The sequence below is a fragment of the Dasypus novemcinctus genome, chromosome 8, assembly GCF_030445035.2.
Source record: "Dasypus novemcinctus isolate mDasNov1 chromosome 8, mDasNov1.1.hap2, whole genome shotgun sequence".
Classification (NCBI taxonomy): domain Eukaryota; kingdom Metazoa; phylum Chordata; class Mammalia; order Cingulata; family Dasypodidae; genus Dasypus; species Dasypus novemcinctus.
This window is the reverse complement of record NC_080680.1, coordinates 33,139,228-33,157,021: the sequence shown is the minus strand read 5'-3', so window position 1 is coordinate 33,157,021 and position 17,794 is coordinate 33,139,228. Positions and strand designations below refer to the sequence as shown.

At 38.8% G+C, this 17,794-nt stretch overlaps 1 protein-coding gene across 6 annotated transcripts in view; it reads left to right on the top strand.

The window, feature by feature from the left end:
• PCSK5 (proprotein convertase subtilisin/kexin type 5) overlaps nucleotides 1-17,794 on the top strand; it is a 434,041-nt gene that overhangs the window by 23,233 nt on the left and 393,014 nt on the right. For all 6 annotated transcript variants that reach the window (XM_058301654.2, XM_071216671.1, XM_058301655.2 and 3 more), the window contains exon 2: nucleotides 13,229-13,333. In XM_058301654.2, coding sequence (XP_058157637.1) covers nucleotides 13,229-13,333 — 105 coding nt within the window. The remainder of the gene's footprint in view (nucleotides 1-13,228; nucleotides 13,334-17,794) is intronic.

Below are 17,794 nucleotides of genomic sequence, written 5' to 3'. Positions count from 1 at the left end.
GCTCATGAAGTGCATTTCTGCCCAGCTCACAGATGAGGCCAGTGCTGCCGGTCTGATATTTCCGGTGCTGGGGCTGCACTTTGAATATCACTGCTTTATAGATTTTTTTAACATATTTTCAGGGCAGTTGTATTAGATGTATGACTAATAGCACTTAGGAGACTGAGCCATTTTATGCTTTCTCATCTTCATTTCAAAATTATCACTCATATTTTCAGGGTTCAAAATATTTCCAAATGACTCCATCATATTAGCATAATCTATTGTATTCTGTTGTGACTAAGGTGGTCATGTTAATAGAAAGCATTATTTTACCAAGAAATTTTTGAAATATTTAATTCGTTGGCTAAAATGAAAGCTTTGTGTATCATGAATGATTGTGTTTTCTGTTTGTGCTGTGTAACTCCAGATGTTGAATACGGTTGCTACGGCTTTAGGGAAGCTCCTCAATTGACTCAAGCCAATTCAACAGTATATTTTAATCCAAATAAACAACTTAACTTTCTGCCTTTTTATTTGCATTGCCTTTCCAACTTCCTTGCTTTGATGACTGGGCTTTTCCCTGTGGACCTTTTCTTTTGCTTGTTTGTTTTTGATCAGGTTTATTGAGGTATAATTTACGTGTAGCAAAACTCACTGCATAGTTCTAGGAGATTTGACAGATAGATATAGTTGCATAATCACCACCAGGGTGCAGGTATACAATGGTTCTATGAAAAAGAAATTCTCTAGTGCATCTTTGTAATTGTCTTCTTGTTCCATCCCCAACCCCTGGCAACCCCTGATCTGTTTTCTGTCCTATGGTTTTACCTTTTCTAGAATGTCATGTAAATGCAATTGTACAGCCTTCTGAGCCTGGTTTCCTTTCCTTAGCAAAATATCTTTGAGATTTAACCATGGCAAATTAGTAGTTGTAGTTTGTTTTTATTTATTGCTGGGTAGTATTCCATTGTATGAACATATCAACATGTTTATCCATTCAGCAGTTAAAGAACATTTGGGTTATTTCCTGCTTTTTTGTGTGTGATTATTTCTAAAACTGCTGTAGACATTCACATACAAGTTTTTATGTGAGAATTAATTTTCGTTTCTCCTTATTTCTACTCCAGGCCTGGGATTGATGGATCAAATAATAAATGAATATTTAATTGTAAGAAAATACCAAACTGTTATCCAAAATATTCCCAGTAATTCCAGTTGCTTCACATTCTCACCATTGTGATGACATTGGTATTACCTTTACAAAAATTTCTTTTAGCCATTCTTATAGGTGTGTGCATCTGACAGATTTAATTAATGTAGCTGGCTAATCATGAAACTTGTCAGCTGCCCATTGTGGCAGAGCCCTTGGAACACCCAGCCTCACATCTGCTGGATGAAGAACTTCACATCTGGCTAAACACTTCCCCACTGCCCCATTATTCTGAAGATACTGCTGCTTTACTCTTACTCCCCTGCTTTGGACCTGGTTTTGTGGTCACCACCTACTTCATTAGTGTTAACTTTACTAAGCCCCAGTAATGACCAAGATGGGAACAAATGAACAAGGCAACTCTGAACAACCATTAACAAAGGATATGGGGGAGCTTTTCTTCCCAGAAGTTTTTCCACTCAGAATGACAAGGCTGTCAACTGTTCTGAGACTAAAGTGGGCCTTGCAGCATGTATCGACTTCATCACATTTTCTTTCATCCTCTGAGTCTTCCCCTTTAAGATAAAATGGGTCGTTTAAATTCCATAGACCTCAAAATGACCTCTGTTTACCAATATGATAAAATAATTGGAAACTTATACTCTTCTAATTTGGGGGGGGATGTTGAAATAATTAAAAGAATGAACAAAAGAACAAAATGTGCCTGTTACATAAATGCTAAAATCAAATTAATTAGCTATTTTCTCATTTAAACTTTAGATTTTAATCAAGTTAATAGTAATAGTTGCATGAAGATTATAGAATTCAGGGTAAATGTTTCTATTTCCTGCCAAATGAGATGGATGGATTAGACCTGTGGTTCTCCACGTTGGCTGTACTAGATTGACCTAGAAAGTTTTTAAAGAAAATACTGACACCCTTGCCTTAACTCAGACCCTTAAGTTGGCATTTCTGGAATAGGGATGGGAGTGAATCCAGGAATTAGTATTTCTTTTTAAGTCTCCAGATAATTCTCATGGATTGCCAGATTGAGAATCACTGGGCTAAAAAGAAAGTTTCCTGTTCCAGGGGTAATTCTGGCAATGTTCCCTCCTATCAAAATATGTACCATTATTCTATTTGCTTCCATGTATGTGGAAATGCTTTCAGTTGCTAAGTTGATCAGTAATGAAAAAAACAACCACAGTGAAAAAACCATACCTAAAGTAACCTGGCTGACATAGCCTACCTGTGCTCCTTTTCTTTCAGGTTCTCTTGGACGCTCTCATTTGTGTGTGTTTGTATGTATACTACATGTGTGTCTTACAAACAGGTGGAGTAGCTTATGTATTGAACAATGATTTCTTTAGGGTCTTGAGAAATTACTTACAGATTTTTTTTTTTAAAAGAGTAGCTGACTATAAATAGCAGCAAGAAATGTTCTTCTAAGGAAATAGTGCAAGGATTATTTTACATTGAGGACCTCATTACTCATTTTGGACAAAAATGGATTGAAGAAAATAAAACCTTAAAGTCATGTCTAGTTCATTCTTGAATAGCTGTACAAACATATTCTAAGTTGAATGTTGAACCCAACTAATCTTTATCTGTAATTACTAATATGAGCAATTATTTGAGTACTCTTGAGAAAAAATACTCTGATTTAGTAGAAGACATAAATTTCAAATTTTCAGATGACATAATGAGAATCAGGAAGGGATGTTATCTCCATGTTAGCAGGGACTTTGTTTTGTTCACTATCTTTGGATCAGTGCTGGGCACATAGTACATACTCTGGAAATAAATGAATGTCTAAACAGACTGTAAAAGCATAGTATGGAGTATAGAAAATAGCACCTAATAGAGTAAATTAAATTCCTATCATTTACATTTATGTTTAGAAAATTAAAGTATAGACTACACGAGAACAAAATCAGAAAGGGTTCCTAAGGACTATTTAGTTGACCAAGATGAACTAAAAATATTCTTCCAAAAATATTCCAATTTTCAGCTACTTTTATGAGTAGGACATAGTTAACGAGGCCATGATGCCATGGCTCTCTCCTGACAAGCTACACCTGGAGAGGAGACTTGGCATATTCTGGACTCCAAGTTTTTTGAGGAGATATTACAAATGTTGGCTTGACTAGGGGAAGTATTGTGCAAATGAGGAAAAAATGGATAAACTCGGATGTTCAGCCAACTGAACAGGGAAGACCCAGTAGGGACACATTGGCCATCTTGCATGTGGAAGAGGAAGATGCTTTTGGGAAGCCTCCCCAGGCTCAGACCAAGAGCAGCTGAGGGGATGACTGGGAGGCAGATTTAGCCTAATGATCTGGAAGAACCTTCTAACCAATGAGCTGCCGTAGAAAATGCAGGGCTTTATAGCTGTTCAGGGAATGGATTCCTGCATCTAGTAGGGAAGGTCAGATTAAAATCCTGCTAAGGTTTTTGCCAACTCTGAGATTCTATAATTTGCTTTGAGGCACATTTCATGTCCATGTGAATAATGGGGCAGACTCTAGCTTTCTCATTTGAACCTGGAGAAATTTGGGGCTTGGGTTTCCTTGGTGAAATTGTTGTATCTGTTTCTTATGTACTTGTTCAGGATTTGTAGTCAAAATGTTTTTGATTACCTGCCTAGATTCTCCTCTCCTTGGCTGATCAGGTAGCTTTAGAATAAAATAGTGAGTCCTCATATTGGTGAAGGCAAGGGGGTTGATAGGGAATGGATCATATTTGAGTGTGCCTGTGAAATTGTAAATACGTGGTTATATAAAACCCTTTGAATACATTTTAAGTAAAAGCACTGTGATTAGAAAAAGTTGAGATTTTTAAAGTCAGACTAACCTGGTTTCAAATCCTGGCATTTCCTCATTTGGACACATTACTTAACTTCTCTGAGGTTTAGACTCAGCTTTTTTGTCTATAAAATTAGAATAGTCTCTCCTTTGCAGAGTTGTCCTAAAATTAGGTATAATGTAGGAAAGCAAGCAGTAAGTGATGGCTTTTGTTAGTAGTATTAGGAGTTACACAATGGCTTTAGAAATAGACAACCCATTTACTAACTAGTATTATTTTGTTGGGCAGGTTACTTCATCTTGAACTTCAATTTGTTTTGAGGATTAAACAAGCTAATGATTATAAAGTGCTTAGCAGAGTGCCTGGCCAGTGTTAAACACTACTATTATATTGTTATAGCTAACTGGAAATGTAAAACAGAATATTCAGAAAGTCCTGAAAATTACAAAGAATAAAAAGACTCCAAATATAGACTGCCTCGTTCCATTTGGTTTGCTTCTCATGGATTTCTACTGAGGTGCTAGTTTTCTCCTGTACTGGTTTCTGATACTGTAACAAATTAGCACCACAAATTCAGTGGCTTAAAGCAACCACAGTTATTAACCTACAGTCCTGGAAATCAGAAATCCTCAGCTAAAATCAAGGTGTTGACAGGCTGTGTTCCTGCTGGAGGCTCTAGGGGACAATTCATTTCCTTGCCTTTTCCAGTTTTTAGAAGCTGCCTGCTTTCCTTGGCATGTGGCCCCTTCTTCCACCTTTAAAGGAACAGCATCTCATCTTCAAATCTCTCTCATGTACCCCTCTCCCCAACCCTCTACTTGCATTGTCATCGTTCTGTCTCTGGCTTTCCTGCCTCCACCTTGTAAGGATCTCCATGATTAGATTGGTCCACCTGGAACATCCAGGATAGTCCCACTATCTCAAGAGCCTTAAATTAATCACACCTGCAAAGTCCCTTTGCCCTGTAAGGTAACACTCACAGGTCCTGAGGCTTCGCATGTGGGCATTTTGGGGGAGCATTATTCAGCCTACGACATACCTGTTTTATAAAGTTGCCTTTGAAGTCAAGGAGATTTTTCATCTTTCCTTTCTTGAGTCAGAAAATCATTTCAGTGGTTTGCTCAGAATTCATGTATTCTAATGCCTTTTTCAGAAGAGCTCAGTGTGGAGCCTGGTCGAAAGAGTTAGGAAGAAAATCACCAGGACTGTCTGAGTGATTGACCAGAAACTAAGGACAAAGAAAGGTATTTTTCATGTCACTGTGGCTTTTTGTGGTCTAGTGTAGACCATTTATGATGCTTGGTACTGGGGTTTTGCCCTTGTTTAACTCAGAATGCCTTTTGAAACTCGTGGTAAAAGTATATCTTCAAGATTCTTTCCCACTGACTTCAAGACAATAATATAAGTTTCCTTGGGTGTCAGGCATAGAGCGGGAAATAGATGCCAGGTTCCTTGCCTCCTAAAAGCACAGGAATGACTCTCTCTTACTCCTGGAATACTTGACAATGCTCTTTTCTTACATCTACCCCAAAGTAAGTGTGGTATCCCTTGGAATACTCCTTCTCTGTAGTCTTGTGATAAGTAAGTGAGATCTTTGGGTAGCTATAGGTTTAAGTTCATCCTTAGAAACCCTTTATCTTAAATGCCTTTTAGAGTGGATAAGAGCAGATGGCTCTGGAATTAGGCCACCTGGATTCAGCCTGAGCTCTAACCCATTACTAGACCCTAAACAAGTTCTTAAACTTTGTCAGCTGCTGCTTTCTCATGTGTAGTGATTTTGCTCTGTATTCATGTAATCTAATATCTTTTTCTGAAGAGCTCTTGCTGAGCTTGGACTTGAAGGAATTTAGGAAGAAATATAATGATAATTATATCTGCTTCATGTAGTGAAATAATGCCTGGCACTTAGTTTTTGCTCCATAAATATTAGCTATTAATCAAATTTCTGCACTTCCTTACCTTCTAAGTTAATAATTCTAAGTGACTTCAAAGCTTTGTTATAAATATCCACTTTTGTTCAGTCATTCCAGATGGGATTGGGGCAGGGGTGTAGGAGGGTGGGACTGAAACACAGACTGCAGACTGGTGGTAACATGGTGGTTGTTCTTGGTAAATTCTTAATTTCAGATTTGTTTACATTGTTAAGTATAAAACATGTTATATTTTATTTTAATGATATATCACAAAATGGTTGTAAAGGTTGAGACATTCACACCATCGATATGAGTTCCTCAAGGGCAGGGGTCATTCATTCATTGGTTCATTCATTTATTTTGTACATTAATTGTGTGCCTGGCATTGTAATAGGAGCCGAGGCTAATCCAGCAGTGAATAAAACAAAATAAAACAAAATATTCCTGCCCTTGTGGAGTTTGCAAACGCGTGGGGAAGACAAACAATAAATGAGACCAAAAAGGGTGGTGGGGAGGGGACTGTACAAGATGAGTTTAAGAGATGACAGTTACATGCTTTTCAGGTTTGGTCAGTGGGAAGGGGTCGGTCAGCGAGAGCAATGGTCTGTGTGACTCAGTATTTTCTTACCTCTGCTGAGGAGCTGGAAAGAAGCATGGGCTGGGGGATAAGCTGGAGCCCTAGGTTACTGGGTATTTCCATTTCCCAAATGTTCTACAGATTGGGAAGAGATAACCCCTGACCCAGAAGAGAAGAATTTATGAAATCATCATTATTGAGGAATACGTTATAGACAATAAAATGAAGCCATTTCGTGTACCACTGGATGAGTGTTGACAGATGTGTGCACCTAGTGGTAAATACTTAACCACTGACTCTTCAGAGGAAAAAAGAAAGCCCCGATTTGGAATCTTTGCCCAGTTTTCATGATGTAATTCCATCATTGTTGATTTCAAGTCATCAAAATAGTGTCGTTGAACATGATGTCGGGGGAAATAATGCAGTCAGCTCCTACAAGACTCTGAACTGGTTCCCACACACTTACACACTTATGACTGATGTAATACCATCACAGTCAAGACACAGAACATTCTCAACACTCCAAGTTTCCCAGGCCTTTTCCAGTTAATCCTCACAGTCATTGATCTGCTTTCTGTCTCTATCTATTAGGTTTATCTGTTCTAGAGTTTCATATCAATGGAATCCATAGGCTATGCACTTTTCTGTGTCAGCCTCATGTTTTGGAATCCATCCATCTATGTCAGTAGTTTTTTCCTTTTTATTGCTGAGTAGCATTCCATAATTAATATATCACTCATTGATGGACATCAGCATTGTTTCTAGTCTGAGGCTTCTATCAAGAAAGCTGCTATGAACATTTGTATGAGTTTTGTTTGGAAATATGCTCTTATATTTCTTTTGGATAAATGCTAGAAATAAAATGGGTCATGAGGAGGGTGTATGTTTCATACGAAATTCATAAGACACTGCCAAACTGTTTCCAAAGTAGTTGAACCATTTTACACCCTCACTGGCATTGTATGAGAGTCTTGATTCTCCACAATAGCACTAGAACTTGGTATGGTCAATCTTTGTAGGGTTAGCCATTCTAGTGTGGGTGGGGTGCAAACTCATTTTCTCATTATTTTAATTGACTGTCCCAGCTTGCCTGTGACTGCCTAGTTGTAGTCCGAAGAGTCCCTCATCTGGGAAACACCTCATTCCTGGGCAAACTGGCATAATTGGTCACTTTATATAGTTATGTATAAGGAAGCTGCGAACTATATAGTCAGGGAGTCATTAGGTTGTTGGGATGTTTAGCTGCAGACACAGGTGAACTGTTAGTGGTGAGTGAATTCTGAGCAGCCGCCAGCTCCCCATCAGGGGCAAAGCCAGGATCAAGTGTGGGTCTTCTAGTTCCCAGCCCTCTGCTCTGATGTCAGTAGCTCACCCCAACATGAGAATCTGGGGACTCTGGGAAGGTTCCTACCTGCTGCCACGGGGAGGGGAAAAAACCTCCAGTGATGACTTTTTTTTTTTTTTTAAATACAAGCACTATGGACTCATTTATTTGGCTTAAGTTTTAATTTTCTAATAAGATGCAGGTAGACTAAGGACTAAGATCTTGAGTTTTTACCAGCCATGTAAGCCATGTGTAAAAGCATTTCCTAAGAACTCACTTGGGCTTGAAGAAGGGTAGAGATAGGAGAATTCTGGGTGCAAAGGTAAGGGACTGCCACTAAGGAAGAAAAAGCATCAACAAAGTAGACAGAATTAGGAACCAAAGAAGAAATCATCTACTTAGAGTTGTTTGTAGAGCTGTGTTGCCAGGCAGGGAGGCATGTGTGTGTGGCTATACAGAAGAGGAGCTGAAGATGGCTGAGAGGGAGGCATTTATTCTTTTTCCTTCATGTGTTGTTAAGGAAAAGGTTGGGCTTTGAGCTCTGCTATTGTTTTGATACTTCAGATACTCCTATTATTCTTAATTTATTTATAAAATGTCCCTGTGCTAGCTATATATTGTTTCTTGTTTTGGTCCACATTGCTATTGTGTAACATGTAAACACAGTCATCTTTTGTTTTACAGTGCTTCAGAGGAGCTAGATTGAATGCCTACTTATAGATAATATTGCTGCTCTGTTTTTATACACTGTCTTTCTTTTGAATAACTCCCAACATGTTATGACATTTTTCTTCTTAATGTTTATTAAATACCCTCAGCTTTCTTGGCGCTGTTGAAAGAATATAAAAGACACAATTCTTGCCAATAAGGGACATACATATTAATAGATGAGAGACATAAACATGCTTTTAAATATATATGTATATATAATCCTGGGAAGTGATAGATTATTTTGTTTGGATGAGGCAGAATAACTGAACTAATGAACACTATTCCTTAGCTGCTATCTGGCCAAACAAAACAAAACTAAGCAACAAATATAGAGACCTATCAATATATAACCTTTGAACTGCAGCCCTGGCAGAAGTGGCACTTCCGTTAATAGAGAATTGGGTCATTTTTTCTAAAATTAGCCTTTATTTGATAATTTTATAATACTTTAGATATTTGAACTGCATATAGCTGTAATATATACACTTTAATTCTTCAAAGGCTCTGATTTTTGTATCATTCAGCAGTCTTCTGAGAACCTGGTATATGCTGAACCATGTACTAGAAGCTCGGAATAACACAGTGAGCAAAACCAGATGAGTCCTTGCCTCAGTGGAACATACAGTCAAGTGGGAACACAGACATTAAATACATAATTATGCTCATCAAGGCATAATCATGGACAAATATTCTGATGATTCTTGAGATGATATAAATAAAGGAAACTGACTGAGTCTGGGCAGGTAAGGAAGACTTCCTCCTTTGAGACATACAGGATGAGAAAGAGGAGTCCAAGCAGAGAGGGTGGGGTGGATGAGTAGCTGCTGCAGGTAGAGGGAGGAGCAGATGCCAAGGCTTGTGGTGGGAGGAAGTGTGACACAGTCAAGGAAGCAAAGGAAGGCTGGTGTGACTGGAGTCCAGAGAATGAAGGCAAAAGGACTTTGAGGTGAGGCTAGAGAGGGAGGCCTGACAAGATCACTGAGGCCCTGTAGGCCAGAGTGGAATAATGCCTTTGTGCACTGAGTTAGGTAAAGCATACAAAATAGTTGATATTCTTATTCTCATTTATTTTTTAAGAGGTATATTATTATTATTTTTTAAAGATTTATTTATTTCTCCCCCCCCCCCCATTTGTCTCCTCTCTGTGTCCATTCGCTGTGTGTTCTTCTATGTTCACTTGCATTCTTGGCAGCACCGGGAATCTGTGTCTCTTTTTTTGTTGTGTCATCTTGCTGCATCAGCTCTCTGTGTATGAAGTGCCACTCCTGGGCGGGCTGTGGTTTTTTTGGCTGGGGGAGGCTCTCCTTGTGGGGCTCACTCCTTGAGCGTGGGGCTCCCCTAGGCAGGGGACACTCCTGCATGGCACAGCACTCCTTGCACACGGCAGCACTGCGCATGGCCTAGCTTTCCACATGGGTCAGGAGGCCCTGGGTTTGAACCCTGGACCTCCTATATGGTAGGCAGACGCCCTATCAGTTGGGCCACATCCGCTTCCCAAGAGCTATGTTATTAGGTAACATTAAATTAATGGTTACTATTTATTTAAAGAGCAAAGGGAAGCTACTAAAGGATTTTAGGCAGAAATATGATGTAGCCAGATGTGCAATTTGTCAAGATTGTTCCGGCTACTGTGTAGAAAACAGATGTGAGAGAGGAGGGTGGCGCAGATGACTGTAAGAGACCAGAGTGAAAGTAGTCTCCTAATTGGATGTCAGAGTAGACACAGAGGGCCATCACTGGCCATCCTATAGTCAGGAGCTCCTTGGTGCTTCTAGCCCATGACTCAAGAGGATCTCCAAGTTATGTTGGATTGTGTTAAGGCTACAGCCCCTTTTTAAAAAGTACTGCCTGTGTAGTTTTAGATATCCAAGGGAAACGCCTACAGAGAATTGAATTGATTAGTTGGTCTAAATGGAAGAGATTTAGTATAGGCTTTTTAAATAGTTTATAGAACCTATCAAGCTTTCAGGGGTATTCTCCAAAGCCATACCACAGAACTGAGTCTCCAAGCAAGCCGCTGTTCTGCCCCACTCAGGAATCTGAGGAACGAGGGAGCTACCCTGTGTTGCCACTGTTGCTCTTTTACAGTCTCTTACCAACTCACCGATAAAATAGAATGTGCAAAATGGATGCCCAGAAAGTGGGAACGAGATGTGAAGACCTGAGCTACAGTTACTGCAGAACATGCAGATGCCCCAAGAGCATGCCTCATGACCCTCTCCTTCTGTCTGCAGCTGATGGGTAGGGTCTTAATCCCTTCCAGAACCCCAGCTGCATAGATTCTGGCTTTCTAGCTCTGCAGTACAGGAAAATGTACGACGAGGACATAGAAATGGGTATTTCAAGTTCTGTCCACGGGATCCATCACAAAACTTACCTGAATTCACCCCATGCTTGTGAATTCTCAACAAGGATTCACATTTTACTGCCTCACAATCAATACCAATTGTGTAAATCTAGGCACTTCCAAAGCCTCGGTATCCTCATTTATCAAATTGACCATAATGATATTTATCTCCAGGGTTCTTGGGAAAATTAAGTCAAATATATAATATAGAAGAGCGCAGAATGCCTGGCTCTTGGTTGAGTTTGAATAAATGAGGCACCAATTAATAAATGAACACCATTCCATGGCTCCATAGAGGAAGGAGAATCTCTGAAAGATGGAGATCGGGTAGTGTTTATTGCTGTAAAGATTTGATGGCCTGAGTAGATGTGACCCTTGGAACAATTCCCATGGGCTTTTGGAGCATAGGTGCCCCTGGGAAAGTAGGCAGGATTTTAATGTGCGCTATTTCATTTATTTGTTTGTGTAACTTTTTTTTTTTAATTAATAGAAGTAATGCCTCTGCATAAGCAATGGCAAGAAAGTTCCTCTTTTTGGTTTCTTGAATATCCTTTCTGAAATATCCTATGCATATAGATATATGTATAATATAGAGTCTCCCTTTTTTCTTTTGCAAAAACTGGGTCATATATATTTTCTGCACCATTATTTTTTTCACTCATTGTGCTTCGGCGATTAATCTATTTTAATTCACATAGAACTAATTCACCTTCTGTGGCAGTTGGTTGTTTGCATTCTTTTGTACCACCTTAGAGGGTCTGTTCCTTTCCACCAGGAACAGCCTTGACAGAGTCTACATAAGAAGAAAACCCTAAGCGTCTTGTGATTTTTAAGATTCATAGCTATAGGGCCCTCCCTGAATTCTACTCTTAGTCCTCTGGAATCTTAACATTGGTCTTTAAATTCCTTCTTGGAACATTCTTGGAGCCTGGGGCTGCGTTCTGCACCCTCTAGGTAGTTTGCTACTGTTTCAGAGTCCCGAGTCAGTGAGTTAAGAGGCTTCAGCTGTGATTTCCTTGCTCTCATTCACCACTCATCTTCAGAGCTCAGGATCTTTTCTGTGGAGGTCAGGCCAGTATTCACTTGAATAAAAAATGGGAAACTCAGGCTTTCTTTCATATTTTAATGATTCTAAGAGATCCCATTAGCACATAAAGTCCCAAAGTGGAGATGACTCCTAAATGGAACAGAAATTGGGTTGACCATCCTTATTGGATGGAGGAAGACGATGATTGAGACTGTGATGAAAAGAAGGAAATAAGAAATAAACCTTTCAGCTGGAAAAATTTAGCTGGGCCAATTTCTTGAATTGTCCAAATTGGAAAGCATCCTGATGATGGCATTCATTTAGGGCAGAGCCATGGTATTCTGAAGAAATAGCTTCATGATGTGTTTGTCCAAAGCAAGTAGAGTGTCAATGACAAAGAATGGAACTTGAGAACTGTGGTAATCTTAGAAATTAACCAGCTCCAAATTCAGTTTTATAGAATAGGAAACCAAGGTTCTGTAAGTGTATGTGATTCACCCAAGAAGACCCTTCTGTGAGTGCCAGCTGGAACTAGAACCAAGCTCTCCCATCTTCTTTGTATGGTTCAGTTTCCATTATGTCATCCACATTTTATGATCTGCTGAGAGAATATGGTTGTTTGGGATTCTGTCAGTTTGTTTTCTCCAAGTGGACAGGGACTTATTTTTAAAGCTTTATTAAGTAGGCCTAACTAAGCAAAGGGGAACATAAACAAGAAGACTGAAATGTTAAAGAAATAGATAAGATACGGTATATTGTACTGATTTTACAAAGGAAGCTTGGATGATAGGTAAGATGTGTTTCTTTTCTTTTCTTTTTTTTTTAGAAATTGCCTGTCCATGTTTACCTTGGCAATAACTGAAGAAGCGCTATGCATTTATACCACTTACTAAAGTCAGAAAACAAACTAAGTAGTGTTATCTTGGTGAATAATCTACTGCTTAAGATTTCTCTCAAATTAATGATATAAATAATGTAACAAGGTACTTCATTGTACATTTGTGGGAGCAAACAAAATGCAGTGTTTTAATAGCTGTTTGAGTTTTTTTCCTCTTTCTTACATTTGGATGTAGATTGATATAGAATTACTTAAAATGCTGCATATAAATTAAACATTGAAAGGGAGATATGGACAACTAAGCTGTCCCATTATAATCTCTTAGTTCCGCAGTCACTGCCCAAGGACACTCCACTTCATATCACATGTCTTTCTTTTGGAAAATGATCACCAAGGTTCAAGTGACATTTAAGCACAGCAGGCCACTGTATAATTTATGGGCCTTTTTTTTTGTTTTGTGTTCTTCTTTTAATGAAAAACAAGAAAACAGAAGACTGTTTTAATGTGTTAATGTCCCTTTCTTTTTCTCTTTCTTTCCCACCCTGCCTTTGTAGATTGGGGCCCTGAAGGACTACTACCACTTCTACCATAGCAGGACGATTAAAAGGTCAGTTCTCTCAAGCAGAGGAACCCACAGTTTCATTTCAATGGAACCAAAGGTAAGAAGAACCTGCTGGGTGGGGACCAAGAGGCAAAGCTTCTGCATTTTTCATTGGTAATATCAAACTAGGAACTGATGACCAGCATGAAGTCTCCAATTTCTAGACCTCTCTTTTGTCCTTTGGTCCAGTGCCTTTGCTTCCTCTTCAGACGAGGAATAAACAAAGACCTGTTTTTACTGATGTTCTGTTACCCTCCCAGTTGTACAATCCAGGGGTGTCCATGTGTTTGGGTTCCTATGGAGAAGAGGGAGAAAGATTAAAATTGATTGAAATGTTACAAGTACCATGCTTTCTACCCATTTACATACAGAACTGAAGTTCTGTGAGCTCCAAAGTGGGAGGGGTCTCTTCCAGAAACTTTATGTCAGGCTTCAGATCATCAGGAATCATCAGGATTTTAGCTGGCATTGACAGAGCCACACCATTGGCAGCTCGAGGACTAGATCAATCTGGGACTTGAGGGATACTGAGCACAGATGGGGTTGAAGCTGGCTCCTTTTCCTGAGGCTGGTATAGGGCATACCGCCCTTCTGGGACTGATCTGATACCTTTCTTGTACAATTTTCTTTATTCCTGGTCCTTTTGGGTTGAACAGACAATATACCCTGGGAGAACCTAGAAGTAGCCATGAGACACCTATTTGGATGGGTGGGGGCAACTTTGAAATGGGAGATGAGAAGCTGGGGAGTTCTAGGGACATGAGGGAAACAAATTAATAGCTGGCAACTAAGGTCTCTCAGGGTGAATTTAAAAATATCTGTCCTAATTAATTAAATTTGAGGAAGGGACTGAGCCTTGATGGAGAACAAATTGGCCTCTCAGGGGTGTTGCGTAAATGGAAAGAGAGGGAACCAGTACCAATTTGCCCCATTCCTCTGTGGGCCCACTGCATATTATTTATTGATTAGAATGCTTGTTTTTCATTATGACTTGGGTTTGCTGCATGAACTCATTTTAAAATAAATTGATGATCAAATCTGTCTTAGTGAGCATAGCAAACTCAACTAGAGATTCCTTGAAAATTATATTCCTTCTTAAAGCAAAAAGGCCATTATTTGAATTACTATGCAAATCAAGTTTACAGTTTGAAGTCCTTACCTCTGTCATATGCCACAGAGCACCTTGTTTCATTTTTTTCTGGAATATTAATGGGACAATGTCATAATTGTGAAACTATATCTTGGTGCTTAGAAAAAGCACATTTCTTCCATTCCCCAGTTTTCTGTGGGTTCTAGGAACATCCCTTAATGCTTTCATTCTTGCGCCTATGGACTGGATTTTCTTTTCTTTTGTCTTTTTTCAGAATTGAATATTTCTGGAAAAGAAATCTGTTGGGACATTTTTGAATTAGCGAAGTTTTCAAAGCAAAGTCATGTTTGTCATCTGTTAAGTTTTTTGAGCCTTCTTGAACTTTGATAATTAAAATGATTCCAATTCCAGACCTCATGTCTGATGTGAATTTGAAAAATCAAGCACAAGTTGGTTTGGGATGTAAGAACAGAATGTAATGGTGAAGCACTAATTGCTTGATGAAGGATTTACTGAGGATGGAACGATTTCAACCCTTAATGTTATCTTGGGACACATTGGTCTTCATTTCTTTTTTCTCCTACAGAGACCTTGGAGGGTGGGGTACATAGTCCTGTTCCTCACCATGAGCAAGGCCATTTCAGACCAGTCCAAGAATACAGGCTGAGTTCCCTTTCCTCCTCAATAAAAACATTGCCCAGAGTGGGGCCATATCTTACTTTCCAGTCTGATACCTCCTACCAGTCATTCCCAGGACATTTATAGTTTACAGTGCTTCTCAGTGCTGAGGAGGGTGGAGGTGAGGAGAAAGGTAACTATTGCCTTACGATTACATTCACCCTTTTTTTTTTCCAGCTTCCTCTTCAAAAAGCTCAGGCCCACTTTAATTACTTTTTCTTTTAAATTTCTTTAAACTTTTTATTTACAGAAAAGTTGCAGAAATGTTATGAAGGATTCTTATATATTCCTCTCAGATTCCCCCAGTGTTAACTTTTACAACACTTATTTTATCATTCTGTATCTCTACACACGCATACAAATAATGTATAGATATTTATACATATAAGGTTTTTTTTTAAGAAAATTGAGAGCAAGTTGTAGACATGATGCCCCTTTACTTCTAAACATGTCACTGTGTATTTAATAAAAACAAGGACATTCTGTATAACCATAGTAGGAGAATGAAAATCAAGATATGAAGATTGATTCAGTATTATAGTTTAATTGACAGTTTCTTCAAATTTTGTCAGTTTTCTCTTTTCTGGGCCAGGATCACATATAGTTGTCTTGCCTCCCATGGCCTCTTTTAATCTCTCCTATTCCCTTCAGTCTTGTTTTGTTTTTTCTTTATTTTTTTATTAACTCAAAGATTTTTGAGGAGTACAGGCCATGACTTTGTAGAATGTCTCTCAAGTTGGTTTTGTCTGTTTCCTCATGAATAGATTTAGCTTTGGCAAGAGCATTTTGGCAAGAATACCAGAGAAGTGATATATCCTTTCCAGTGCATCATATCAGGAGGCACATGGCGTTGATTTGTTTTGTTACTGAAGACCTTAACTTTGATCAGAGATTTCAAGTCTGCCAGGTCTCTCCACATTAAAATGATGACTTTCTCCTTTGTAATGCATAAGTATCTTATGGAGATATGCATTGAGATTATAAATTTCTACAGGCTTTCTTTATATTTTGCATTCCCAGCTATGGGTGTGTAAAGTAAGAATCTCAGTGTGACTTAGTTAGGGAAGTCTCCTTTTCTTTAATCTTGGGTGTTTGTGATGGGTGATTTCTTGCCAGATTGAAAGAGCATTTGTGAGTATGAGTGATGGGACCATGTGATGTGGCTTGTTGGAAAACATTGGAGATGCAACTATAAAGTTATTTTTGATCAGCACCTTCTCAAGAAAGGAGAACACATTGCTGAATGGTAGGCAGCATATACAATAAACAGATCTGGCTTTTCATTGCTGTAGTAAATTGTACAAATTCCTTTTTTCTTGCATCTTGTTTTTACTTTGCTGATTTTAAAGGAGGAAGTGCAAAAATGGCAACATTGTAAAAACAACCCTCTTGGGACTAACAAAATACTGTGGTCAGTTGGAACACATGAGGCCAGAGAATGGATCACAGACTTTTTTTTTAAAGATTTATTTTATTTATTTCTCACCCCTCCTCATTGTGTTCACTGACTGCTCTCTGTTTGTCGTGTGCTCTCTGTTTGTCATGTGCTCTCTGTTGTGTGCTCTCTGTTTCTGCTCATCTTTTTTAGGAGGCACCAGGAACCAAACCTAGGACCTCCCATGTGGGAGGGAGGCACCCAATCATGTGAGCCACCTCTGCCCCCTGCTTGTTGTGTCTCTCATTGTGTTTCTTTGTTTCTCCTTGTTGCGTCATCTTGTGTCAGCTTGCCATGCCATCCTGTCGCGTCAGCTTGCTGTCTTGCTTGTCTTTTTTAGCAGGCATCAGGAACTGAACCTGGGACTTCCTGTGTGGTAGGCAGGTGCCCAACTGCTTGAGCCAGATCTGCTTCCCAGATCACAGACTTTCAAGAACGGCATTACTAATACAGTAGTAATAGAGTCAAGTTTTGCAGAAAGTATTGGTATGGTGGTATAGTAGTGAAATCAATAGGCCTTCCAACTTTATGTCCATAACTTTTTTTTCACTGATCAACCTTTCATTAAAATACTGAAGCTAAATTTTAGAAACAATAGTCTTACTTAATTAACATTCTTAGAAGCTTCTCAATCTGTTTATAAATCATTGCCAACCACAGACATTTTGGACAAGAAGGATGCTATCTGTTGAACCACTAGGGAGAAGAAACTCTTTATGACTCTAGTTATCCATGCAGACAGGGAGTGGGGGCGGGGGTAGTCATTTTCTTTTCCTCATTATTCTCTCCCTTAATCATACATAGAAAATAAGAATTTGAAATTTCCTATTTCTTATTTAGAGTATGTCATATTTGACTTTTTTTTTTAAACAAACAAACAAACTAGTCAACTACTTTTCTTTACGTTCAACACCTAAAGTGGAAGTAATTGTATAGGCATAACTTTTTTTTACTGTTACATTTTCTCTTGAAGGTTCTCTGGCCTGCCAACCTTTTACTTTTCCAATCCCTTTTCTATCTTCAAATCTACCACAGATTTGTCTTTATCCAAATCTAGGATAGAATCATTTTCTGCTATAGTGTCAGAGATGGACACCTTTTCTATCCTCTTGATTCCTAAAGTTCTTCTTCAATCAGCTTCCTCATTTGAATGTGTATGGCTATATCTCAATTATGGAAAATCTACTTATATAATGTTAGTTATCATAGAGTTATAGATTTTTTGGAATTAGAACTGATTAAGTCTTATATCTTCCTTATCCAGTGTTCACATTCCTTCCATCATGCTCCTAAAAGGAATTTTTTCCCCCATCTGT